The 22,056-nt window shown below is 41.2% G+C and overlaps 1 protein-coding gene across 5 annotated transcripts in view; it reads right to left on the minus strand.

Moving 5' to 3' along the window:
• SUCLG2 (succinate-CoA ligase GDP-forming subunit beta) overlaps positions 1-22,056 on the minus strand; it is a 161,666-nt gene that overhangs the window by 113,253 nt on the left and 26,357 nt on the right. For all 5 annotated transcript variants that reach the window (XM_064157044.1, XM_064157048.1, XM_064157046.1 and 2 more), the window contains exon 2: positions 16,512-16,653. In XM_064157044.1, the coding sequence (XP_064013114.1) occupies positions 16,512-16,653 (142 nt within the window). The remainder of the gene's footprint in view (positions 1-16,511; positions 16,654-22,056) is intronic.

Below are 22,056 nucleotides of genomic sequence, written 5' to 3' on the forward strand. Positions count from 1 at the left end.
GTAAATCAAAGTTGCAAGCAGGTCAAGAAAAGTGCATTGAGAAGAAGTCTGACAAGTCTGAATCCTCTGGCTCTGCAAAGTACAGAAAACTTATGGCCTATGGCTAGCAATAGCAATAACATATGGCAGAACTACACAGTTACAATGAGAAGCAGGAGACAGTGGAAAAGTTCCTGATTTTACTCATTGTTCCACAGCACTAATAAAATATAAGTAAAACTAACAGAACAGCTGCACAAATCTCAGATGCTATGAGATCTGCCCATGTCTCGCTGAAGATTATCTAATGATACCAAACCTTCTAAGGACAATCTTGAGTCAGAGGAGAAAGTCATGACTTCTAGAACAAAATAAGTAACATAGCCTCCCATGCTTTCCCCTCATTCTCAAAGAAAAACCTGGTAACTTAAAAGCTCTGAAGCTTCTTCATGCTCACTATGTGGTCAGTCAGGTCCTTAGACATTTTTCAGCAGGTGATGCCATCTATCCTCTTATTTGAGTATAACACTTAATCATTGAATTAAAAGTATCATGTGCTCTAACAGGCTAATTATTAAATACACGTTTTAACCCACAGTAAGACCAAAATTATTAACTTTAATTATCAATTTCTTCAGTTGCTGGCACGACTTGCATTTCAAAATGGTGGTGATATTGTCATTAAAGAGAAAAAATCCCTAACGCTTACAGGTATTGTAGGCACTCAAGGACTGCAAATTTCCTGCAGTATCTGCATAAATTCTTATTAAGTCCTTGAAGAAAGCTGAGTTTACAAACTGCTAAGCTGCTCCTGAAATGCACAGGAGAGTTGAGAGCACACACCCTCACAGACTCCCACTTAGAAGCACAGGAACCTCCTGCCCACTGCAGGCTTTCCAGTGCTTCCCCTGACTGCTCCAGCCCTTCTAATCTCTCTTTTTCTGTGAACTGGGAAGGGCTTTCACAGCTTTGCCCAAGCATTTCATTGGAATCAATTCAGCGTTTGATTTGTCACACAGGATTTAGCTGAGAACAGCTCGCTAGATAGCATACCAAATCCTGCATAATTGTGATGAACAGTCTGTAGTGAGGCCCACCACTGTTACCTTTAAATCCAAGGAACACAAACTGTGATTCTCCTTAAGATATAAGATTACCTTTTAAGAACTTGTAAAGAGGAGGAAGGAAACATAAGACAACCAAGTTCTAGGACTCAGTAAGGCGCTATTTAGTTGGTTAAAATACAGAGAACACTACAAACACTTAACATGCACTGCACATGGCACAAGCCTCAATTAGGTAGTGTTGAGCTGGTTATTTAGAAGCCTATGTGCCTTCTTTACACAATAGCCTGTCCTATGTGGACCTTTCCTAGTCCTTTGAGGGAATACAAACACCCAAGTGATTAGTTCCAACAGCTTAGCATTTATAATTCAACCTCAGCAGTAAAGATATAACTATATACATTACAGCCAGACTTCACGGTTTTCAGCTTTCCTAACATTAAATTAGCCGAGAAAAATGAATGCAAAAGCAATAGAGAGGCATTAGCCTTTGGTTTGGCAGGCAGCATTTACAGGAAAAGGTGCATCTCAATGCAATATTGAAATCAGCAAAGCTGTTTCGTTTAGGTTTTCTGCAAGATGAGCTCTGCAGGGACTTTGCAGGTAGGTATTATGCTTGGAACTCAAAGTCTAAATGTCTTAATGAAACTGCACAGCCTAAACATCGCAATGCGTAAGCAGCCCTATCAAACTGTGGAATTTGGAGCGCTCTCAATTTACTCATGTATAAAGGGAGTTTTTCTGGGTAAAAATGTAGAATTGGAATAAGCAGCAACTATGTTTGCAAAGAAAAGAACATTCAGCTGCTTTAAGTGTTTTGAAGCCACACTGAACCTATAAAGGGACTGGCAGAACAGGTGAGCCAGTACATCTCATATGTTCACATTTTTTATGCTCAGTGCTGTTTAGCAGCTTCTCAGCTTCAGATGAGGAGTGTGTATGACATCTGTGTGGAACTTGTCAGCAGCAGGTGATCATATCTTTACACTAGCTTTAGAGCCACAGTCCAGCTGACTTTGTAGGTTCAACTATCCCAACAATGGTTAAGAATCAGTTAATGTTTCATTGTCTTAAGGTCAGCTTTATAACACTGGAAGACCTGCTTCTCAGCTCCCGCACCAAGTTGCTTAACATGCCTGTCTGGTTTACAAATCAGAAGAGGTAACTGGTGAAAAGAAGGCTCCAGCAGATGATTACTTTGCTCAGCGATGAAATCTCCGGATTCCGTTAAGTGTCAGGTATAGAAAACTGAGACTTTTCCCTAAAGGGTAAAATTTTTGCACGGTTTAGTTCATGCCATCTTTTCCAACCTTCTCACTTTGAGGTCAAGTTCAGAACTCACATTTGATGCAGTATAAATTACACCTGTGTAAATAATGGTCACAGTTAACTCTCAGGAAGTCTCCTGTGGTATAATTTGCCTAATAAGATACAAAAGAAGTGGGATCTAAATAGCTAAAACAATTCATAGAGAGACAAGAGAACATATAATTAACACTGCCCTACCTGCTGTTAACTGCACTAATTGCATTCCTTTCTGCACAACCAACAAGAATCACATCCTACGGACATCTCCAGTGCTATGCAACTCCTGTTAAATTACCTCTGAACCTCAGTCCTGAAAAAAAAAAAAAAACAACCAAATCTCTCTCTAGTATTTAAATTGGCATCAGCCCAGAGGTTTCTGAATTCCTACAGTCTCTGGAAGCATAAACATACCACTATTTACAGGATACTAAATGTCAAAACTCAGTGTGAAAAACAGCTGTAAATGGGGAACCTTAACCTTAAAATTGTGAAAAGAGACATGAAGCAGAATAAACTCAGAAGTCATTGGAGTGTCATTTTGGAAAGTGCCAATATAAAACAGGAAAATGCACAAACTTGTTTCATCTCAAAATTGTAAAATACCTTTCCAGCAGGAGAGCATCTTTAAGCATCTAACAGCTTCTTACAGAGCAAAGAAACAATGCAGTAAATACCATCTGCATATGCACTTCGAACAGGAATGTCACTCAGATAAAAATAAGCCAGTTATTTACAGCACACGTTCATCACCATATTTAAATGGCAGATTCCTTTCTGGCATGAGACATAAGCACATATTTACAGGGAGAGGGATTTTATAAAAAGAACAGGGTTTTAAATAGTTAAACTTGCAGTAATCAGCCTCAAAGTCTTTTGTTCCACTTTTATTCCAACATAGCCAAAATAAAAGCTGCATTATACTGAAAGTAAGATGTGTAAAGGCCAATTAGAGAGAGGGGAAAGAAAAAACTGACAATCTAAAGCAACCACACTGAACATTTAATGAGCTAAAACAAAAACGTGTGTCAAAGATGTATCTGTGGTAACAAGAACATGAGGGTACGTTGGATATGCAGACACAGTATGAGGATTATTATGACAGTATCTTCAGTGGAGTACAATACTCACACACACATACCAAGATTAGGAAAGCTACTACTAAAACACAAAGATGAATAACTAGAGGAATAGAGGGGTAAGACTTGGCAGGGAGTAGCAGGAAGCACAGTGCAGTACTGGTGAAATCTTCCCAGTGACCTTAGGTTGTTCGCTCTTTGTGCAGCAGAACTTTTCACAGCTGCTTCTCTATCCTCTTTCTGCAGAAATCCTGGGGCTGTTCTTAAGCATTTAGAACAATAAATATATTTAAGATTTATAGCCTGAAGTTTGGCCCTATTTATCTTACTCAGGTGAGCAGCCCAACTAAGCCCAGGGGATGTGCATGAAAAATATTCTCCTTCACAGTGACATAAGAAACAATAGCTGACTTTAACTGCAGGACAGGGTAGAGTATATCACATACAGCTAAAACCATCAACTCCACATTTCTCTTAATAAACAAAATTCATTTAAAATAAGAGCAGAGCTAACTTCTGAAACTAAACCAAATTTGATTCTCACTAAATGTTTTTTGTGATCACATTCTTCAGTGCTAGAGCCTCATTTAAAATACACTGCCACAGAGGAAGTCAGATTCTATCTCCCCACTGCATCCAGCAGGGTTACAAAGGCACATTTCGTATTCATATGTGTGTTGAGATATTTTACGTCTCTTAAAACTGCAAATATTTGAAGAAACAGAGATAAACATATTTCAAATTCTCAGCACTTTCTCAAATAGGAAGTAGCAGATTAACGAAATGTCAGAGCATCCTCAGCTTCAAAAACTGCTCCATCATTTTATAAGAATACTAAGAATCACAGACTCTTGTGATCACGTTTGTCAGCTCCTGGTGTATTCAGAATATCAGCTTGGAAATTGCACGCATCTTTAAAGATAAAACAAGCTCTTTTAAGTCATATTAACCTTTGCAAACTACCAGTTTAGATTACCTCAGACTGGAGGAGGCTGAGGGAGGAAAAAAGGGGAAGAGGATCATGGTGTGGAGGCTGCAAGCTGTGTGTTCGCCGAGCTTCACACAAGTTGAAAGGCCAGCTGTGAGGGAAGATTCCTAACTTAGTTCCCAACCACATGCTTTAACAGCAAATGTACAAGCTGATATCCTTACAGATCAATCACAGCCCACCTAAGCCTCCACTTATTCCATGAAGACAAAAGGTATAACAAATTTAACAGAGACAATTGACAGATCTGAAAACTGCAACTTCCCCAACTGAATTATACAGAGAGTGGTGATCTAACAATAGCACCTTCCTACTGCAGCCTGAGTCACCTGGGGGACACCAGGAGAGATCAGGGAAATTAGCACAGCAGCAAAGCAGAGCAATAACCAGAACTGTTTTAAACACTCGAAAGAAGTGGTAAAAGATGGGGCAATAATTCAGAATTCAGTTAAAGAAAAGCATCTCAATAGCAGCTGTTTTTTCATCCTAACTACCCATCTGAAGGAACTTACCACTACTTGAAACATCACTGTAGAGTTTCCCAGTATGCCTCCCTCTCAATCCAGCCCATTTACTCCTGTTCCTTACCATGCCAGTTATATGATGTCTGACTATAGAATCAAAGGTCTCTCTATACATACAAGAGCGATGAGAAGGTAACCAGAGCTAGTGTCATACTTGTCCCCCTTTGCAGAGGGAACTGCTGCCCCAAATAAAATCCATTTCAAGGATCACAGTACGGAGAAGGGAACAGATTATATAGTTCTCTGAAGAAATTACTACCAGGCTACTGACCAAGCTTTCTAGCAAGAACACAGAAGTGGCTAACTGTAAATGAAACACCCCCAGACTACCATAATTCCACTCTTAGATTTTCTACTAATTCATAGAATGGTTTAGGTTAGAAGGGACCTCAAAGCTCATTCAGTTCCAACCCCCTGCCACAGGCACAGAAACCTCCCACTAGAAGAGATCACTCAAGACCTCATCCAACCTGGACTTGAACAGGAGCAGCCATAAAACTTCCTGAGCAACCTGTGCCAGTGTCTCACCATCCTCACTGCAAAGAACTTCTTCCTAACATCTAGTTTAAATCTCCCCTCTTGCAACTTAAACCCATTGCTCCTCATCCTGTTATTACAAGACCTTGTCTGTAGTCCCTCCTTTAGCCTCCTTCAGATACTGGAAGGCCACTCCAAGGTCTCCTGGAAGCCTTCTCTTCTCCAGGCTGAAGAGCCCCATAGCAGAGGTGCTCCAGCCCTCTGAGCATCTTCAATTCAACATGGTTTTGTTACTGATACTTCCATTCAGAAGTTTAAACTAGAAACCACTTCCAGCTCATTTTCCAGGCAGCAGCATCTGTTCTGTATTTGACACCCTCACACGAGGGATCACGCCTTCACACGGGAGGCAGCAGCACGGCACGGCGTGCTGACCTGTCATCTCATTTCAAGTTTCTAACCAATAAACAGTATTTCGGAATTAACAGTGTCCCCTGCTGAGGGTTTACACCATGTACAGAGAAGCAGCATGACTCTTCTGTCACGGTCACCCCAAAGATCACACCTCCAGTACAGCTGTAGTAATGAGGCCCAAGGGAGAAAAACCTGCAGAGGGTCAGCTGAGAATCTGATCTTTTCTGTCACAAGTTAAACCCACAAGGTTGGCAGTGTTTGCTGCCAAAAACATGCCACAGGATAGTAACTACCAACACGTAGACTTCTGTTAAATGACTACACACATAAAGCTTCCCAGAAAATAAGAGAATTCTCAAGTGAAAGTGACAGGTGGCTTTTGGACAATAACCACTCTTTCATAGCCTGTCCCACAGGGTATTTTACCACAGGTAAAATACCAGCATCAACTAAATGATTGTTCAAACAGTGATTGTTCTTTCAACAGTGCTGTAGTCTAAAGCAAAGGAAAATCTGGATTCAGATTTGCCTTGAAACGTGCAGTCAGTGATGGCAGAATCCTAAAGGGAGCAGCACAACTCACCTATCTTCCAGCAGAAACAGACATTTCAAGAAGGAAATACACTGTAGCACTGACGTAAAAACAGCAACTATAAACACAGGTGAGGGCAGAGCCACAAAGATGCTGAAGAGAGAACTTCTTCCTCATGAGGACAGGCTGAGGGAGCTGGGGCTCTGCAGCTTGGAGGAGACAGACTGAGGGGTGACCTCATTCATGTTTATAAAGATGTGAAGGGCAGTGTTGGGATGACGGAGCCAGGCACTTCTTGGTGATATGACAAGGGGCAATGGGTGCAAGCTGCAGCACAGGAGGTGGACAAGGGGTAGTGGGTGGAAGCTGCAGCACAGGGGATGGACAAGGGGCAGTGGGTGCAAGCTGCAGCACAGGGGGTGGACAAGGGGCAGTGGGTGCAAGCTGCAGCACAGGGGGTGGACAAGGGGCAGTGGGTGCAAGCTGCAGCACAGGGGGTGGACAAGGAGCAGTGGGTGCAAGCTGCAGCACAGGGGGTGGACAAGGGGCAGTGGGTGCAAGCTGCAGCATAGGGGGTGGACAAGGGGCAGTGGGTGCAAGCTGCAGCACAGGAGGTGGACAAGGGGCAGTGGGTGCAAGCTGCAGCACAGGAGATGGACAAGGGGCAGTGGGTGCAAGCTGCAGCACAGGAGGTGGACAAGGGGCAGTGGGTGCAAGCTGCAGCACAGGGGATGGACAAGGGGCAGTGGGTGCAAGCTGCAGCACAGGAGTCAGTGACAGGACACTGGAGCAGGCTGCAACTAGAGGGTGCAGAAGGTGTGATTTCTTTCCTTTACACAGCTGCTAGTACTGCAGAGAACGTGATGTTTAGTGTTTCGTACCTTACACATAAAATGTGTCTAATGGTTCTGATTTTATGCATTAAAAAAATGAAAATTCCATGCAGCTGCTTCTCAATTACGCATCTGGTTATTGTTTTGCAGCTGCACAACTATCTGGAAGAACTATCAAATATGGCATGACAAGTCTGGAATAAATACCAGCAGTCATCTCGTGCCTTTCTTCCAAAAGCTTGCATACTTTACCGCCTGTTAAAATCCTGAATGGAGAGCTATGGCTTCTGTCACCTCCTTCTTTTATAAACAAAAATCCACTAATATATTTAACGCCACCGAAATCTGTAAATGACTGCTTGCTATGGCACACACCAGATACAAAATTCAGCACCCCATTTCTAGAGGATTTTTTTACTTTGTGTTGTTACTTCCAAGTAGCTATTTTGGTAATTTGATCAGAAATCCAACACAGAGAACAATAAGTCAGCACAACATTAGTGTCAAACATCTGAAATGAGATTTTGATTTGTTAGGCCCCTAGCCATTACTCACATTACTATAAATCTATTGAATATGAAGACATTTGGTGACGAAGAATGGTTATAAAATACCCAGCTCTTGCAGGCAATTTGGAGTTTGCATTTACTGACTCACATTCAGCACGTAATTCTCTAACAAAGGGAACAGATAAGAAAAAACAGATTTGTTTTTCATAACAACGCATTTGGAATTAACTCTTTCTGTAATTCCTCATGAGACCGAGGGGCCTTTGAAAAATTTCCCTGTATAAAATATTTAAACAACAACAATTCACTTTATTAACTGGAAATGAAAAGGTTCAACTTGAAACAATACAATACCCAGTGGTAAACCAGGACAAAATCTTTTATTAATTTTGTTTCTAAAAGAACTGCACTCAGAATCACAGATAGGGAAGCTGAAGCCTTTCTGCCTGTTTTTCTGGCATGCAGGATGCAACACATGTGGCCATTACCAAGAAACTCGTGTGCAGTTAGACAGCTGCCCATTTTTCACCCAGGTGCCAAGGGCTTATGTGGAAAAACATTGCTAATCTGAAGAGAGGGAATGAGGCACGCAGTAAAGCTAAGTGACAGACCCCTTGCAGAGCTTACCAAGCATAATGCACTGCTTAAATACTGCTGTGCTTAAAATTTTGCCACTTCTCACCAGACTCTGTGAAATACAGTTCCTTAGCATGAAACACAGAGGAAGGAGTGAAGCAAAGTGGAGGGAGCACAAGCAGGAATTACAGGATTTGGAGCTAACCAACCAAAATTGCACACAATGAGGAAAATGCAGCACCATTTTAGGGATCATGTGCAGGGAGAAAGGGCCTGCCACACAGCAGTGTGAACACTTACCACGTACGCAGTCCTCAAATGGAAACCCTAATTCCACCTTAATTGTGCCTTTGTGTGCTTTAGCTTCCAAGACAGACTAAATTTACAGCACCTAAAAGTATTCTGAGAGCACATGAAGAACGCCCAGGAGAAGAGCCCCCATCAAATAGGTACTACACACTACAGCTTTGTACTATGGCAATATCCCAGTAAACTTGCCACTACACACCAACAAAATCCTTAGGAAAGCAGTTGCACTGAACACAGCAACCCTTTCACACCTTTCCACTGATTTGCAGTAGATGGGGTGAAACAGTTGGATCACCCATACCTTGATTATTAAGCCTCCCACTAAAAAGCACTTTAATAACTGTAAGAAAGAGAGCATTGCCTGCATAACTCCTAACCTTGGGTTTATTTTCATCAGAGAGGCTTTTTTTCAATTGTCATCAAAACGTTTACATTTTGAAAGAAATTCCAAAAGTTAAATCATTTCAAAGTGGACAAACACAGGAAAAAGCCCCAAACATTTCAATTGTCAGCAACTATTATTTGTTTTCTGCTAATTCCTGGATACATTAATTTGTACGATCACTATGTCAGGCAAGTGGTGGTCTAAGCAAAGCACTGTGGTAAGCAAAAAAAAGCCACACAAACATACCGTAGATTTTAGCCGAACACAGCCGCTAAATACTTGTTCTTAGTAGAGGAAGACAAAATTGTTTAACACAAAAAAGGAAGAGGCTTTTCTCAATCAGAACTCACAAGGCAGAAGAATGGCACTGAGACGAAACAATAGCAAAAAGATACAATGAAGAAAGGGCTCTAAGAAACAATAGGGAACTGAAGGAGGGAGAGAAAGATTAAAACCACAGATGGGAGCAAACAGGGAGCAGGTTCCTTGCACACAGCTCCATGGAGCACTATTTCAACACCACTTGATTCTTCAGCGTATGCACAGAAGCATAATCCAAGGGGCTCTAAAAAAGGAGCTAAGTGTATCCACTAAGAACAGTGGGGTTTTGGAGAAACAATTCATTAGGCACAGATGAAAAATTATTACTACCTAGTGAACCATATATAGAAAATAAATATGGAAATCACTAAAATGTTGGAGGAGGAACTCCTGATGGAGAGAAGGGAATTAAATCATGCAAGCAGAGCACATGATGACAGGGGGGAAAAAAAGGTAAAAATCAGCTAAGAAGCCAACAAATTCAAACTAAATTATGTTTTGGCTGCATCTGGAATATTGCATCCAGTTCTGGGCCCTTCAGTTCAAGGGAACTGCTTGAGAGAGTCCAGCACAGTCAGGAGAATGATTAAGGGAGTGGAACATCCTCCTGATAAGGAGAGCCTGAGGGAGCTGAGGCTCTTTAGCTTGAACAGGAGGAGACTGAGGGGTGACCTCATTCATGCTGATGAAGACATAAAGGGTGAGTGCCCAGATGATGGAGCCAGGCTCTGCTGGGTGATGCCCAAAGACAGGACAATGGAAAGGGGCAATGGGTGGAAGCTGAGGCATCAGAAGTTCCATGGAAACATGGAAAGTTTTTTTTCCCCTGTGAGGGCTTGTGGAGTCTTCCTCTCTGGAGAGATTCCTGAATGCAATCCAGTGTGATCTCCTATAGGTGATCTTGCTTTGGCAGGGAGGTTGGACTGGACAAGCTTTCAAGGTCCCTTCAAGCCCCTAATATTCTGTGATTCTGTGACATTACCTATAGCCAACTTTAAGAGAGAGCTGGTCGATTCTGTGACGTTACCTATAGCCAACTTTAAGAGAGAGCTGGTCTGTATAAGATACTCATGGAAACACTCTTCCTGACATAATAGAAAAGAAGGTTGAAGGAACTTTTGCATTTTTCCTAACATAAGTTAGATTAAGTACAGACAGCATTATCACCAACAATGTTTTCATAATCTATACAAATAGACATTAACAAAGTAAAAAGCAGGTTTCGATCCCTTGTAAACAAAGACTGCTTTCCCAACTCATACCGCAGAGATGAACTTTGAAGAGAACAGACCTGAACTAGCATCTAACAATGCAGCCTTCCATCTAAATTGAACATAGCCAAGAAGCAGGAGACAGGAGCAGACTGGTGTTCACACGACTGAGGACTCTCAATATTCTAAAAACTGGTGAATAACAGGTGACAGGCAAACGACCTCAGGGAAAGAGGCTTCAATAAACCTCTTCTGTTCATTATAGAATACATGTTTACCTCGGCAGACTGATATAAAAAGCATGCCTTTAGTCAAAAGGTGCATTTTATGAGTTCCCTCATGCATAAGGCAATAGAAATAGGATATGCAGAGACTACATTTTGTTATACCTTTTTTTAAAAGGCTGAATAAAAACCTTGCACAATTCAATGGCAGTTACCTGTGATAGAGTGTGAGCACTGCATCTGACTGATTCCTAAATGTAATGAAACACTCCAAGTGGCAATGGGCAGCACTCTATGCCTTTGTTAAAAATCAGAGAAAGAAACACATGCCAAGCTTCCAGCACCCATTTAGGATTGTCAGCATTTTCAACCACTTCTGTAAATTCTCCACCGATTCAAAGAGCCAATTGATAGCACTTGGTAACACCCTCCAGCATAATTATAACCCCTCCTGAGCTTTCTACACCTACTACTTTAAAATGATGGTTCCCTTAATAACTTCCCCATCAGGCAGAACACAAGAGCAGTGCAAGAGCTGAAGCAGACTTAAGGGTCTCTAGTGCACAATGCCAGAGAAAATGACAGGACCCTGAAATGCTGCACAGTGAATCTGTGCCCACTGCACACACAATGGAAACGTGCACACCCTAACAACCACAGAATCATAAATCATTGTGATTGTCCAGTCCTCTATTGCCACAACCAGTGTGTGGCAGGCCAGGGCTGATGGTCCTTAATGACTCTATTGTCTCAAACAAGGTGTGACATACCTGGTCTGGAATGGACAGGGTGATGGCCTCCAGAGCTCTAGAGGAGAGCTGCTGGCTTAACAGTGGAAAGAGCTAATTCCTGCAGAGGTGGAAATTCCCTCTTTAAAACCATCCGTAACAGTCTCATGTGACAGACACTGCAGTCCAGGGAGCACCTCTGTGTGATTTGGAGAGACTTTGCCCCCCCAGCCTCGCCGAAAAGCACCACAGCTTCTGAGGCCCATGTGTCGCACCTGCCACAGAAAACCCTGTTGCAATGTAGGCTGTGAGGCTTTGAAAGAACCAAAGGTGGTAATATCCTCCTTTTTTTCCTGACTCTCACTTTCTCTCCTATTTTTTTCTCTCTTTTTTTCTCCCCATTTTCCCTCTACTCTGGTCCAATCTAACAGACCCAACTCAACAGCCATTTGGTATCAGTTCACTTTAATTTACTCCAAGGGAATTTTTGAATCTATCATGACCTCTCCTGCTGCCCAGGGCTGGCTCAGGACACCAGGGCATGACAATCATCAGGTTGGAAAAGGCCTGTAAAACAGAGTTCAACTTTTAACCCTGCACTGTCAAGTTCACCACCAAACCATGTCCATCAGCACCACATCTATATGTCCCCTCCAGGAATGGTGGACACTCTCCTGGGCAGCCTCTTTGAGAACTAGACAACCCTTTTGAGGAAATAAAGACTTCCAAATGTCCAATCTAAAGCTCTCATGGTACAACTTGAGGCCACTTTCTCTTGTCCTATCACTTTTTACTTGGGAGAAGAGACGGACCCCACCTCACTACAACCTGCTTTCAGGTAGCAACAGAGAGCAATAAAGTCTCCTCTCAGCATCCTCTTCTCCAGACTAAGCAATCCCAATTCCCTCAGGCACTCCCTAGAAGACTTGTGCTCTGGACTTTGTTGATCTTCTTCAGAAATGCTCCAGCACCTCACTGTCTTTGTTGTGGTATGGATATATGTACACATATTCAAGGATTTTTTTCCTTCTATCGGAACTAATGTATTAGGAAAATAAATAGCAAGCAAGAAAATTACTTCTCTGGATAAACAAGCCCAAAATGCACCACTGCATTGATGGAGAATCAGACCAGAGGACTTGAGAGTTAATGCAGAAACAGCCAGAGATGATCTCATGCGTCAGACCAAAATTCAGCTCCCAAATATTTCACTTTGTTCTGCTAAATAGCTGAAGGACTGTTTACAGGTTGTGTTTCTTCAGATGGCAGATCAAGCAATGCCACACTGTTGTAGCAAAACAGCATGTCTTTCTCTCTCCTCTCTTGAAAAACCTGGGCATTTTAATGTGAAACACAATCCCTTTGTGCCTGCATTTCTTGGTATGCTGCAGATATTGCCTTCTCTACAGGAGTTACACCACAAAATTGCTTAGCACGTAGAAAGAATTAATTCCTTGGGGCCTCATTCTGCATTCCTTATTGTGTACGACTTCTTTTGAAGTCAATACTAGTGATGTCATTTTAATTTGCTTCACATCTGCCATTCTTAGAGGAAAAAAAATAGCCTTTCATTCCATTAAAAATTCCTTGCAGACCATCTTTTGTGCTGCTGGTTAAGTTTTGAACATTTGGTGCATTCAGTGTGCACATTAATAAAAATAGAGAGAGCAAGAGAGGAAATGAGCAAACTGCAACAAAACTGCTGATACTGGATAAAGGCAAACCATTTCAAGAACACATGCATTAACACCTTCCTGATAAGTGAAGACAGCAGCAAAAATTAGATAATCCCATCTCTTTCCATTACATCAACAGGAAATCCAGTAATGGTAAAATCAGTGACCAGAGGCATTGCAGCAGTACAGCCAGCTCTGCCGGGTGAAACTGTGGAATTACCTGAGGGGTGGTTGTGGCCAGGAGGAGGTTGCTCTTTTCTCTCAGGTGGCCAGCGCCAGAACGAGAGGACACAGCCTCAGGCTGCGCCAGGGGAGATTTAGGCTGGAGGTGAGGAGAAAGTTCTTCCCTGAGAGAGTCATTGGACACTGGAATGGGCTGCCCGGGGAGGTGGTGGAGTTGATCTGTGAGGTCTCTTCCAACCCGGATGATACTGTGATACTGTGTGAACTTTCATCCCTTAATCTGAACCCCTTCACCACATGCACAGACCCATGTGTGTGATGTAATGATACAAAATTACCAAGGAAAATTAGTTTCTCGTGTATTCATGGTGACAAGTCTATAGAAAGAAACTCCTTTCACAAGAAAAATACTGAACTTTTGACTTGCAAGTTTTGATAACTTTATTTTTATCTTAAAAATATGTTGGCAAGTATCCTTTCTTGTCTGCAGAAGCGAAAGTTAAGGACAGCTGCAATGTGGCATACAGTATCTAAACACCAGATTTTTCAGCAGGACTTGGCAGGGGTGATTGGCCTCTCCTTTCACCATCTTTTACTGCAGAATGCCTGTCTATCAAGAACACCAAATGCCACCTCCACTGGTTATTTTATTTTGGAATATACTGTGCCACATGTAGGCTGAAAGGTTTTATTTTACTCATAAATTTTTACTTTGTGTGGTTGCATATTCAGGAGACAGAAACCTGTATCAAGTTGTGCAGATAAACCCAACTGACAGAAATGCTACTAGTTAAATGGAACATAAAGAAGAGAAATCCAAAGAAATCTTGGAGCAACAATGACCACCGTAGCAAAACCTATGTTCTTGAGACTAAGTTTTCCAAAGCACATGTTAGAAGTACAACAGCACACTATCAGAATGATAGTCTCCTCACCAAGGAGATCAGCTCTGGCATGGGTAAAGCCCACACTGGGAGAGAGAATCAGAGTGAAATGGCCAAGGAGCAGCTCTTTTGGGAGCTTTTAGAAGGCTGGAAAGTGTCACATGTGTGTTGAAGGCTGGCAGCTTGTGAGTGGCCTGCTCAGGTGGCGTGGGCAGAGCCCACCAGCTGTAGCACATCTAAACAAGGCATAAACAACCACACACACAGAGGTGATCTCAGTAACTGCTCCCTTCCCAGCATAGTGACCACACCAGTAAAAGCTGTTTCCAGAAGGAATAGGGAGACCCAAACAGAGTTCCTACCCAAACAGTTAACAAGCCAAACCAGCTACAGTACACACAATTTACCTGATGTCATTTCATTACCAAATAATTTTGGGGGTTTAGATTTTACTATTGATTATTTTTCAACATTTTTCCCCCTGTGATTTGCAAAGCAAGCAAGCTACAGAGGTTATTTAAAATAAAGCTCGTGCCATAAAACAGAAGTTCACTGCCTTTAATGGAGTCATTTATCGCTCCAAAATGTTATAGAGATTGAGAATAGCAATAGTTATGGATAGACCATTTATGTGTTCAATCATAAAGAGGAGAATTTAAGCACTGTAAAATCTGTGGAAAACCTACCACAGGTTCAGTTAGCATCTCTTGATTTGCTCAGACATCCAGACATGAACAAACTTGTGGATTAATTTCTCACCAGTAGAGAACACAAATTGATAAACATGAACAACTCATGCTGAGAAACGTCCCTGGGACGCTGCTAGCCCAGGAAATCAAATTGTAAACAAGTGAGCACCCCACACCCAGCTGCACTGGGCAGAGTTAGATAGCCAAGGGGGCTGGAGTAGGTGGTCTGGAGGGCTGACCCTTAGAACGTTATGATATATTAACCTATGCACGCATTACATGTAACCTTGCAATCATCACCTGTAACCAATCTTGGTGGAGCACACCTCTTGCTAGAATGCATATAAGTCACTGTATCACGGAAATAAAGTGGATTATGACCATCTAACCATACTGGTGAACCAAGAGTCATTTTACCCAAGTGCTCCACCGGCAGAAACTCTCCAATTTTATGAGCTTTGCATTGTGTCAGTATCTTTCAATTTGTGCTGCCAAGTGACCATAACAGTTGCATTTAATGTTTTTGATCCAAGTGTACTGATCATCATAAGAAGGTTTTGATTACTGGAAATACATCACCTTAATAAAGTTACAGGTTCAGCAGGCCATTCTGCTAATGCTGATGATGTCTTTGATAGAAGTTGTGTTAATTTACTTCCCAGTGTGCACACTTAGGAGTGCGCAGAACTGAAATGCATTTAACTAAGTGGCTTGTGCACCATGTAAAGCATAAAAGAAAAAGCCTTCCTGTCACTACATAATAAGACTGGCCTCTGGCATCTTGATGTGTGTTGTATTAATAAGAATAAAAGATACATAAAATGAGGAAAATTATGCAAACTGCCATTAACTTTGAGATGCAGAAAACTTCTTCCAGAGTTAGAACTGGGTAACAGAGGTACACATTTCCCTGTGAGATAAAAAGTACAACATCAATAAATTTCTGACTCACATGATCATCTCATGTTCACCAAACTAAAAGGAGGGTGTTGTCAGATACCCAAAATGAAGTTCCAGGGACATTGTTTTCTTTCCCAGTCACTGTCAAGTCATTTTGTGACGGTAGTCAACTCACCTTTCCTTTTCTCTCCATATGGACAAATGTAGATGTAAACAAATATCCATGTCTACACAGCGGAGGTTGCAAAGCCCTTTGCAGACTGTCTAGTGCAACCCTCCAGCTCAAAGCAGTATCAGCTAAACCTGACTGTGTCCAGCTGGGTTCTGAATATCTTTTAAAATGGAGAGTCTGCATCTCTTTTCTGCCTTTGCCTTTTAATGGAGCAAATTTTTGCTTGAAGGGAACTTTCTACACACGCATATAACAACAAATAATTTCCCTGGTATTATGCTGAATTCTGAATTCCTCAAAATCACATAAATAATGTTAATTAAAGACTTCATGTTACATGCTGCATATAAAACATATTAGAGCTAAACTCCTAAATATCGCTGTGAGAAACTCTTGTTCACACATGAAATTAAGCATATATATCTGCATAATATATCAAGTCTTTCAATAAGCATCAATTCAAAGACTGTGTACAACTTATTAGGAAGCAATTTAGTTTCCAGATTGCTATCTTGTGAAGTAGATCCCTCCCATCATCAGTCAACTTACTTAGTCTCTGAGCAGCCTCCAGGGCATCATTTGCAGAATCAGCTACGAAGAATCTCTGAACTGTAACCCCATGGTCTGCCATTATTTTTTTGCTTTGGTACTCCTGCAGGTTCAGCCATCGTCTAGGGGTTAATTGAACAGCCTAGAAAAATGAGAGGGGAAAATAACACAATGCTCATTAAGAACAGTTCATGAGACAGCCAACTGAGCTCTTCCGCCTTATGGGTATCTCACACCAGCAGTTAAACAGCACTGTTCAGAGAAAAGGTAAAAAACATATTGATTTACCTAAGTGCCTTTCTTTAATACTTGCCCATCCACAATACTCTGAAAGCTACAGAAGTTGTTTTACAAACTCCACCAGGCTGACTGGGTGATCTTGGCTAGACAAAATGTCTTGCAGTTAATAGCAGTGCAGGTTGGCAAACTTGGCTTGAACTCTGAAGTTTATTTACGTTTGAAAGTTATTCTGTGCTATAAAAATATGAACAGACTGCTACCTTAAAGCCAATTCATTGTTTTAAATTGAATACTCTTATTTACACTAGAACTTGTATCATTCTTTGCTACAAAAATAGTTTCTACAGATTTTGTGTATTTATTGCAGCATATAAAATCAACAGAGAATTAGCATTGTCTTGTAGGAAATTCTGTACTAATAAATAGGTTTTCAGTGGTCTGTGCTTAGTTGGTTACACTTCTAAGTATATTTTGTTGAGGAACCTAGCACAACCCTGTCAGCCCTGCAAAGCCAACAACAGCTGGAGCAGTATTTACCTTTCATTCTCAAGATGCCAGCACAGATGCTTGCACATGCATATATATCATGGATACAAAGAGGTGGCATCTTACACACACACAAAGACATCACATTTGCTTGTCTTGGCAGTAACCTTTGAATATAGACACCATAAAAGTCACAGGATCATTACTGAATGGTTTTAAAAGAAGACATATTCCCCACACAGGATAAATTGTTATAAACAAAAGCAATCATTAAGGAGCTGTCACTGATTCCTGGCACTGGTATAATGGCAAAGGTGGAGCTGACTCCTGGCAATAGAATAAGCCGATTTTTTGCCAGTAAAAGACGCTCTTCTCATGTGGAGAGACAATCATGTTGTCCTTCTGGCAAACAGCCCAAAAGCAATTCTTGGTTTCCCCTGAAGTAAGGAACACAGTACACCAGCTAGCACTACATATTTAGCTATGGTAGCCAAAGAAGATTATTGACTACACTAATACTTTGATCTCCAACAGCATGATAAAAAATGTTATCCTAATGCAACTTTATACTGAAAGAAAAAGCCTCCATGCTGGTCTTTCATAATACTCACACTCTACACACAATACCAGAGTTCTAAATGCTGTCTTGTATCAAAAGCAAAGCTCCATCTGCTCCTGTTTGCTTTGAAGCACAAAAGATTGATGCATAAAGAAAATACAAACCTCATCCTCTACAGTATATAGCCACTTGTTTTCTGTACAAGTGACTCCCACAGAACTTAAGCAGTCACAAATAGCTTAGAATAATACATTTTAAATTATTTTAATTGTAATCTGGTCAACATATTTGAGAAGAATAAAATGACAATAGTGTTGGTGGGTATCTCCAACTCCAGTCATCATACAGGCACCTCAGAATGATTTATATTCCTCCATGTTACCCACAGACAATATGTAATTACATTTATGCACTGCCTTCAAATGTGGGGTCAAAATCCAAAATCACTTTCATAGTTATTGCCATTTTAATTTTTTTTTCTTATTAGAAGTTCTCTGTTAGACTCCAACAGCTATTACTTCATGATCCTTTCCACAACGGGGTTAACACTAACAGGCAAGAAGGACCCTGAAGCTTAGTTCTGGAGGCCAGAGAACTTCAGCCAAAGTGGGATGTCACAATCCTTTAGCTTCTATGAGGCTATTTCTTCTACAGAATTTTTTTAGTGTGACTGGCAAAAATACCTGGTTTCTCTCTCACAATTTTTAACCTCTTTCACATTGTTTCTCTGAAGATTACCTCTTAATAACAATATTATTATAATGAGGGCTTCGGAATACATCATTATTTATACACACATACAATCCAGACATATATACACACATGAGCACTACGGAGATCACCAGAATCTGCACAGGCAGCCCACCAGAATCTGCACAGGCAGCCAGGAATCTACCAAGGAACTCACCATGAGACTAAAATGCATTTTCAGAGATCCCCACTTTTCAACTGCAAGCAATAGTGGAAGAAAGCACATGCCAGCCATGATCAGAAGCTGACCGCATTTACAGAGGAAGTGGCGTGAGGAAGAGGAAAACCCATCTCCACCTGAGTCAGTGGCTTACTGCCCTCCTGCTCCAGTTAAAAGCAGTAGCTGATGTGTGCACTCCATGCTCAAGGTCCAGACCTAGAGCAGCAGAACATTACAGAGCTATTTCTCAATCCATTTCCCTTGAGTAACCAGGACTTTAACAATCTGACTTCCAGGGTTCAGAAAAATAAGTTCACACCTGTGACTACAGTGGATTGACAGATCCTAAAATAAACAAACCCACCAATTCCAATTTCAATATGAAAGGAAGAAACCTCAATTTAAGCAATTAGTTATAATCAAATGCTGTTCTTGTACTGTCCAGAAGCAACATTTATTCCCTGTAGCTGGAAGTTGATTTGAAATAAAGGGCAAATCTATGCTAAGTCTGATAGCACTTTTTGTTGATTGGTTGTGTATTTATAGATCTTACAGATGCAGTTCTTTATTTTCCTCTTACGTAATCTTGTATTTGCAAGGACCCAAAAGACCTTTGGCACATATCAAGCTGATCTTAGCTAGAATTAAATAAATACAGAAAAAACGTTAAAATTTCTCTATTAAATAAAAAGCTGCATTAGAAGTTTTGCTAAGGATTTCTCTTATCCAAGTATGTGTACTTACAACTTCTTTATCTCATGCTTAAGTGTCTTTATACAGAACTAACCAGTTTATGTAAAGATTTCTACAGCTCAGTAATACAGTTGTGTGGCCGTTTGAGCTGATCCTCTAGCTCAGACATAGGGGAGAAATGAACATTCCAGGCATAGGCCACATAAATGGCAACAATAGATAAATTACTATAATTTCATTGGAGCATCAAGAACTTAATGTCTAGAAGCACAGCTTGTTCTCCCCCTTCTCCCGCTGGCTTCGGCTGCTGCAGCTTCACCTATCTTCCCCGGCTGCTGTTTTGGCTACTGCTGCTTCTGCTGCTTCGCTGCCGCTTGACCCCTCCCTCATCTCCCTTAAGGTTATTGTATTGGTTTTTTTTCCCTTCCTTCCTTCTCTAGTTATTATCTCTCTTTACATTGTTATACTTATACTATAAGAAAATACAATTTCATCTTTCCTTGACTTTCAAAAAAAAAAGAGGTCTTACAAAAGGTAGAAGGTGACAGGGCTCCTGTCATTCGTGAAAAGAATTTGTTGGGCAAGTCTGTTTGGGTATTCTCCCCTTCAGGGGAGGCTACACCTGTCCGAGGGGTGGTTTCTGCTGAAGGACCTGGTCATACATATTGGGTTACGCAGAAAAATGCTGAAATACAATGTGTGCCACAAAAGAATCTGACATTGGCAGAAAGAATGTAGATATGTTGTTAGGAGTTCTTTTGCAGATGATTGTGGTGCCCAAAAGCCATGAAGAGCCCGCTATCCATGAGCATGAGTCCTGAGAGTGCCAAGAGTCCTGCTCTGTTCCACTCATTGAAAAAAATATTGAGCTAGCCAATGCCTGAGACAGACGGAAATAAGAAGATGAATGACCGAAAATTGAAGAAAGATGCTTGAAGCCTGGAAAATGACCATCTACGATACTGATGCTATCCCTAGTTACATAGAATGACTTGATGCTGCAATGGTAAATTATATTACAGGGGTGGATTGTGGCCGTTTGAGCTGATCCTCTAGCTCAGACATAGGGGAGAAATGAACATTCCAGGCATAGGCCACATAAATGGCAACAATAGATAAATTACTATAATTTCATTGGAGCATCAAGAACTTAATGTCTAGAAGCACAGCTTGTTCTCCCCCTTCTCCCGCTGGCTTCGGCTGCTTCAGCTTCGCCTATCTTCCCTGGCTGCTGTTTTGGCTACTGCTGCTTCTGCTGCTTCGCCGCCGTTTGACCCCTCCCCCATCTCCCTTAAGGTTATTGTATTGTTTTTTTTCCCCTTCCTTCCTTCTCTAGTTATTATCTCTCTTTACATTGTTATACTTATACTATAAGAAGATACAATTTCATCTTTCCCTGACTTTCAAAAAAAAAAAAAAAAAAAAAAGAAGGGGGGTTTGTGTTGTGAATTTTCTTCCCGGGGGAGGGATCAGCCCAAACCCGGGACAAGTTGACACTTTTTCTGTCACTGGGTCTATCATTCAAGAACAAGTCTTCAAAACAGCCTTTATGCATCGTTTAGAACAATAAATCAGTTTCACATGGATGCTGATCTAAATCAAATGAACAGTTCAGTCTTATTCTGGGGCAGACTTTTGTTGCTGTTGCTTGACAAAAGCCGATGTCAACACACCTTGTTTTCAAATTTTCTGTTTGGGTAGGAATTAAGTAGCTATGGAATTTGCAATGCAGCAGTGTGTCAACTGACATCTCCCCTGGTAGTTCAGCAAGGATCAAGTAATAAAATCTTTTAAGGATTCTCCTCAATAATATGGGCTGTAAAGGGTCACCACACAACATGTGACAGGTACGAAAGAGGTGATAGCAAGAAAAGCCACTACAGCTCTATTTGTTCTACGGAGAAAGTTTATCTCCAGTGCCACCCACCTGGTGTGCCCCACTCCATTCTTAAAGCTCAGGAATAAAGCAACAGGAAGCTGCCAGGAGTTCTGCTCCCAGCCACCCTCCTGAAACATTACAAAACCTTTTGCTATGTATCAGCTTTACAATATGAAAACGTAACTCAAGATGTTCCCCAAGGATACTCCACATCATTGCTGAGTTGTTAACAGTCATGTTACATATACATGCAGCACTTTTATACATAATCACATGGACACAGGTCTGTTCTCTGGTAAAACTCACACAATATTAAGAGAGTATCAAAACACTTCATAAACTATGAAGCAGATAGGTCTGAGGAACATCAACAGAAAGTAAGAGAATAGCTGGCAAAATTCTATGAGTGATGAAACCAAGATCTGGCCAAGAACTGTTGGCACAGAAAAAAAAGCAAAGCTTACAAACTCAAGCACATGATTCCCCCCCCATATAATATGATTCTAAGAGAAGTCATCTTCCTGAATGCCAGCTGAAGACTTTCAATCAAGAGTTTCCATGAAAGACAAACTCCTGGTTGTGAACGAACTACTCAATAAAATGAATTACTGCAGCCTACCACTGCATAGAAGAGTCTAATATATTTAAGAAACCGACTTCAATAAAGTATTAGAAGCTTTCAAGAGCAGGGAATGTGAAAAGCAAGCTTGCTTTAAAGCACTCACAGCATACATTTATATGTCTCCACAAGAGCAGGCAAAATAAAGACATTGCAAGA

This window comes from Pogoniulus pusillus, chromosome 16 (genome assembly GCF_015220805.1).
Source record: "Pogoniulus pusillus isolate bPogPus1 chromosome 16, bPogPus1.pri, whole genome shotgun sequence".
NCBI classification, from domain to species: Eukaryota; Metazoa; Chordata; class Aves; order Piciformes; family Lybiidae; genus Pogoniulus; species Pogoniulus pusillus.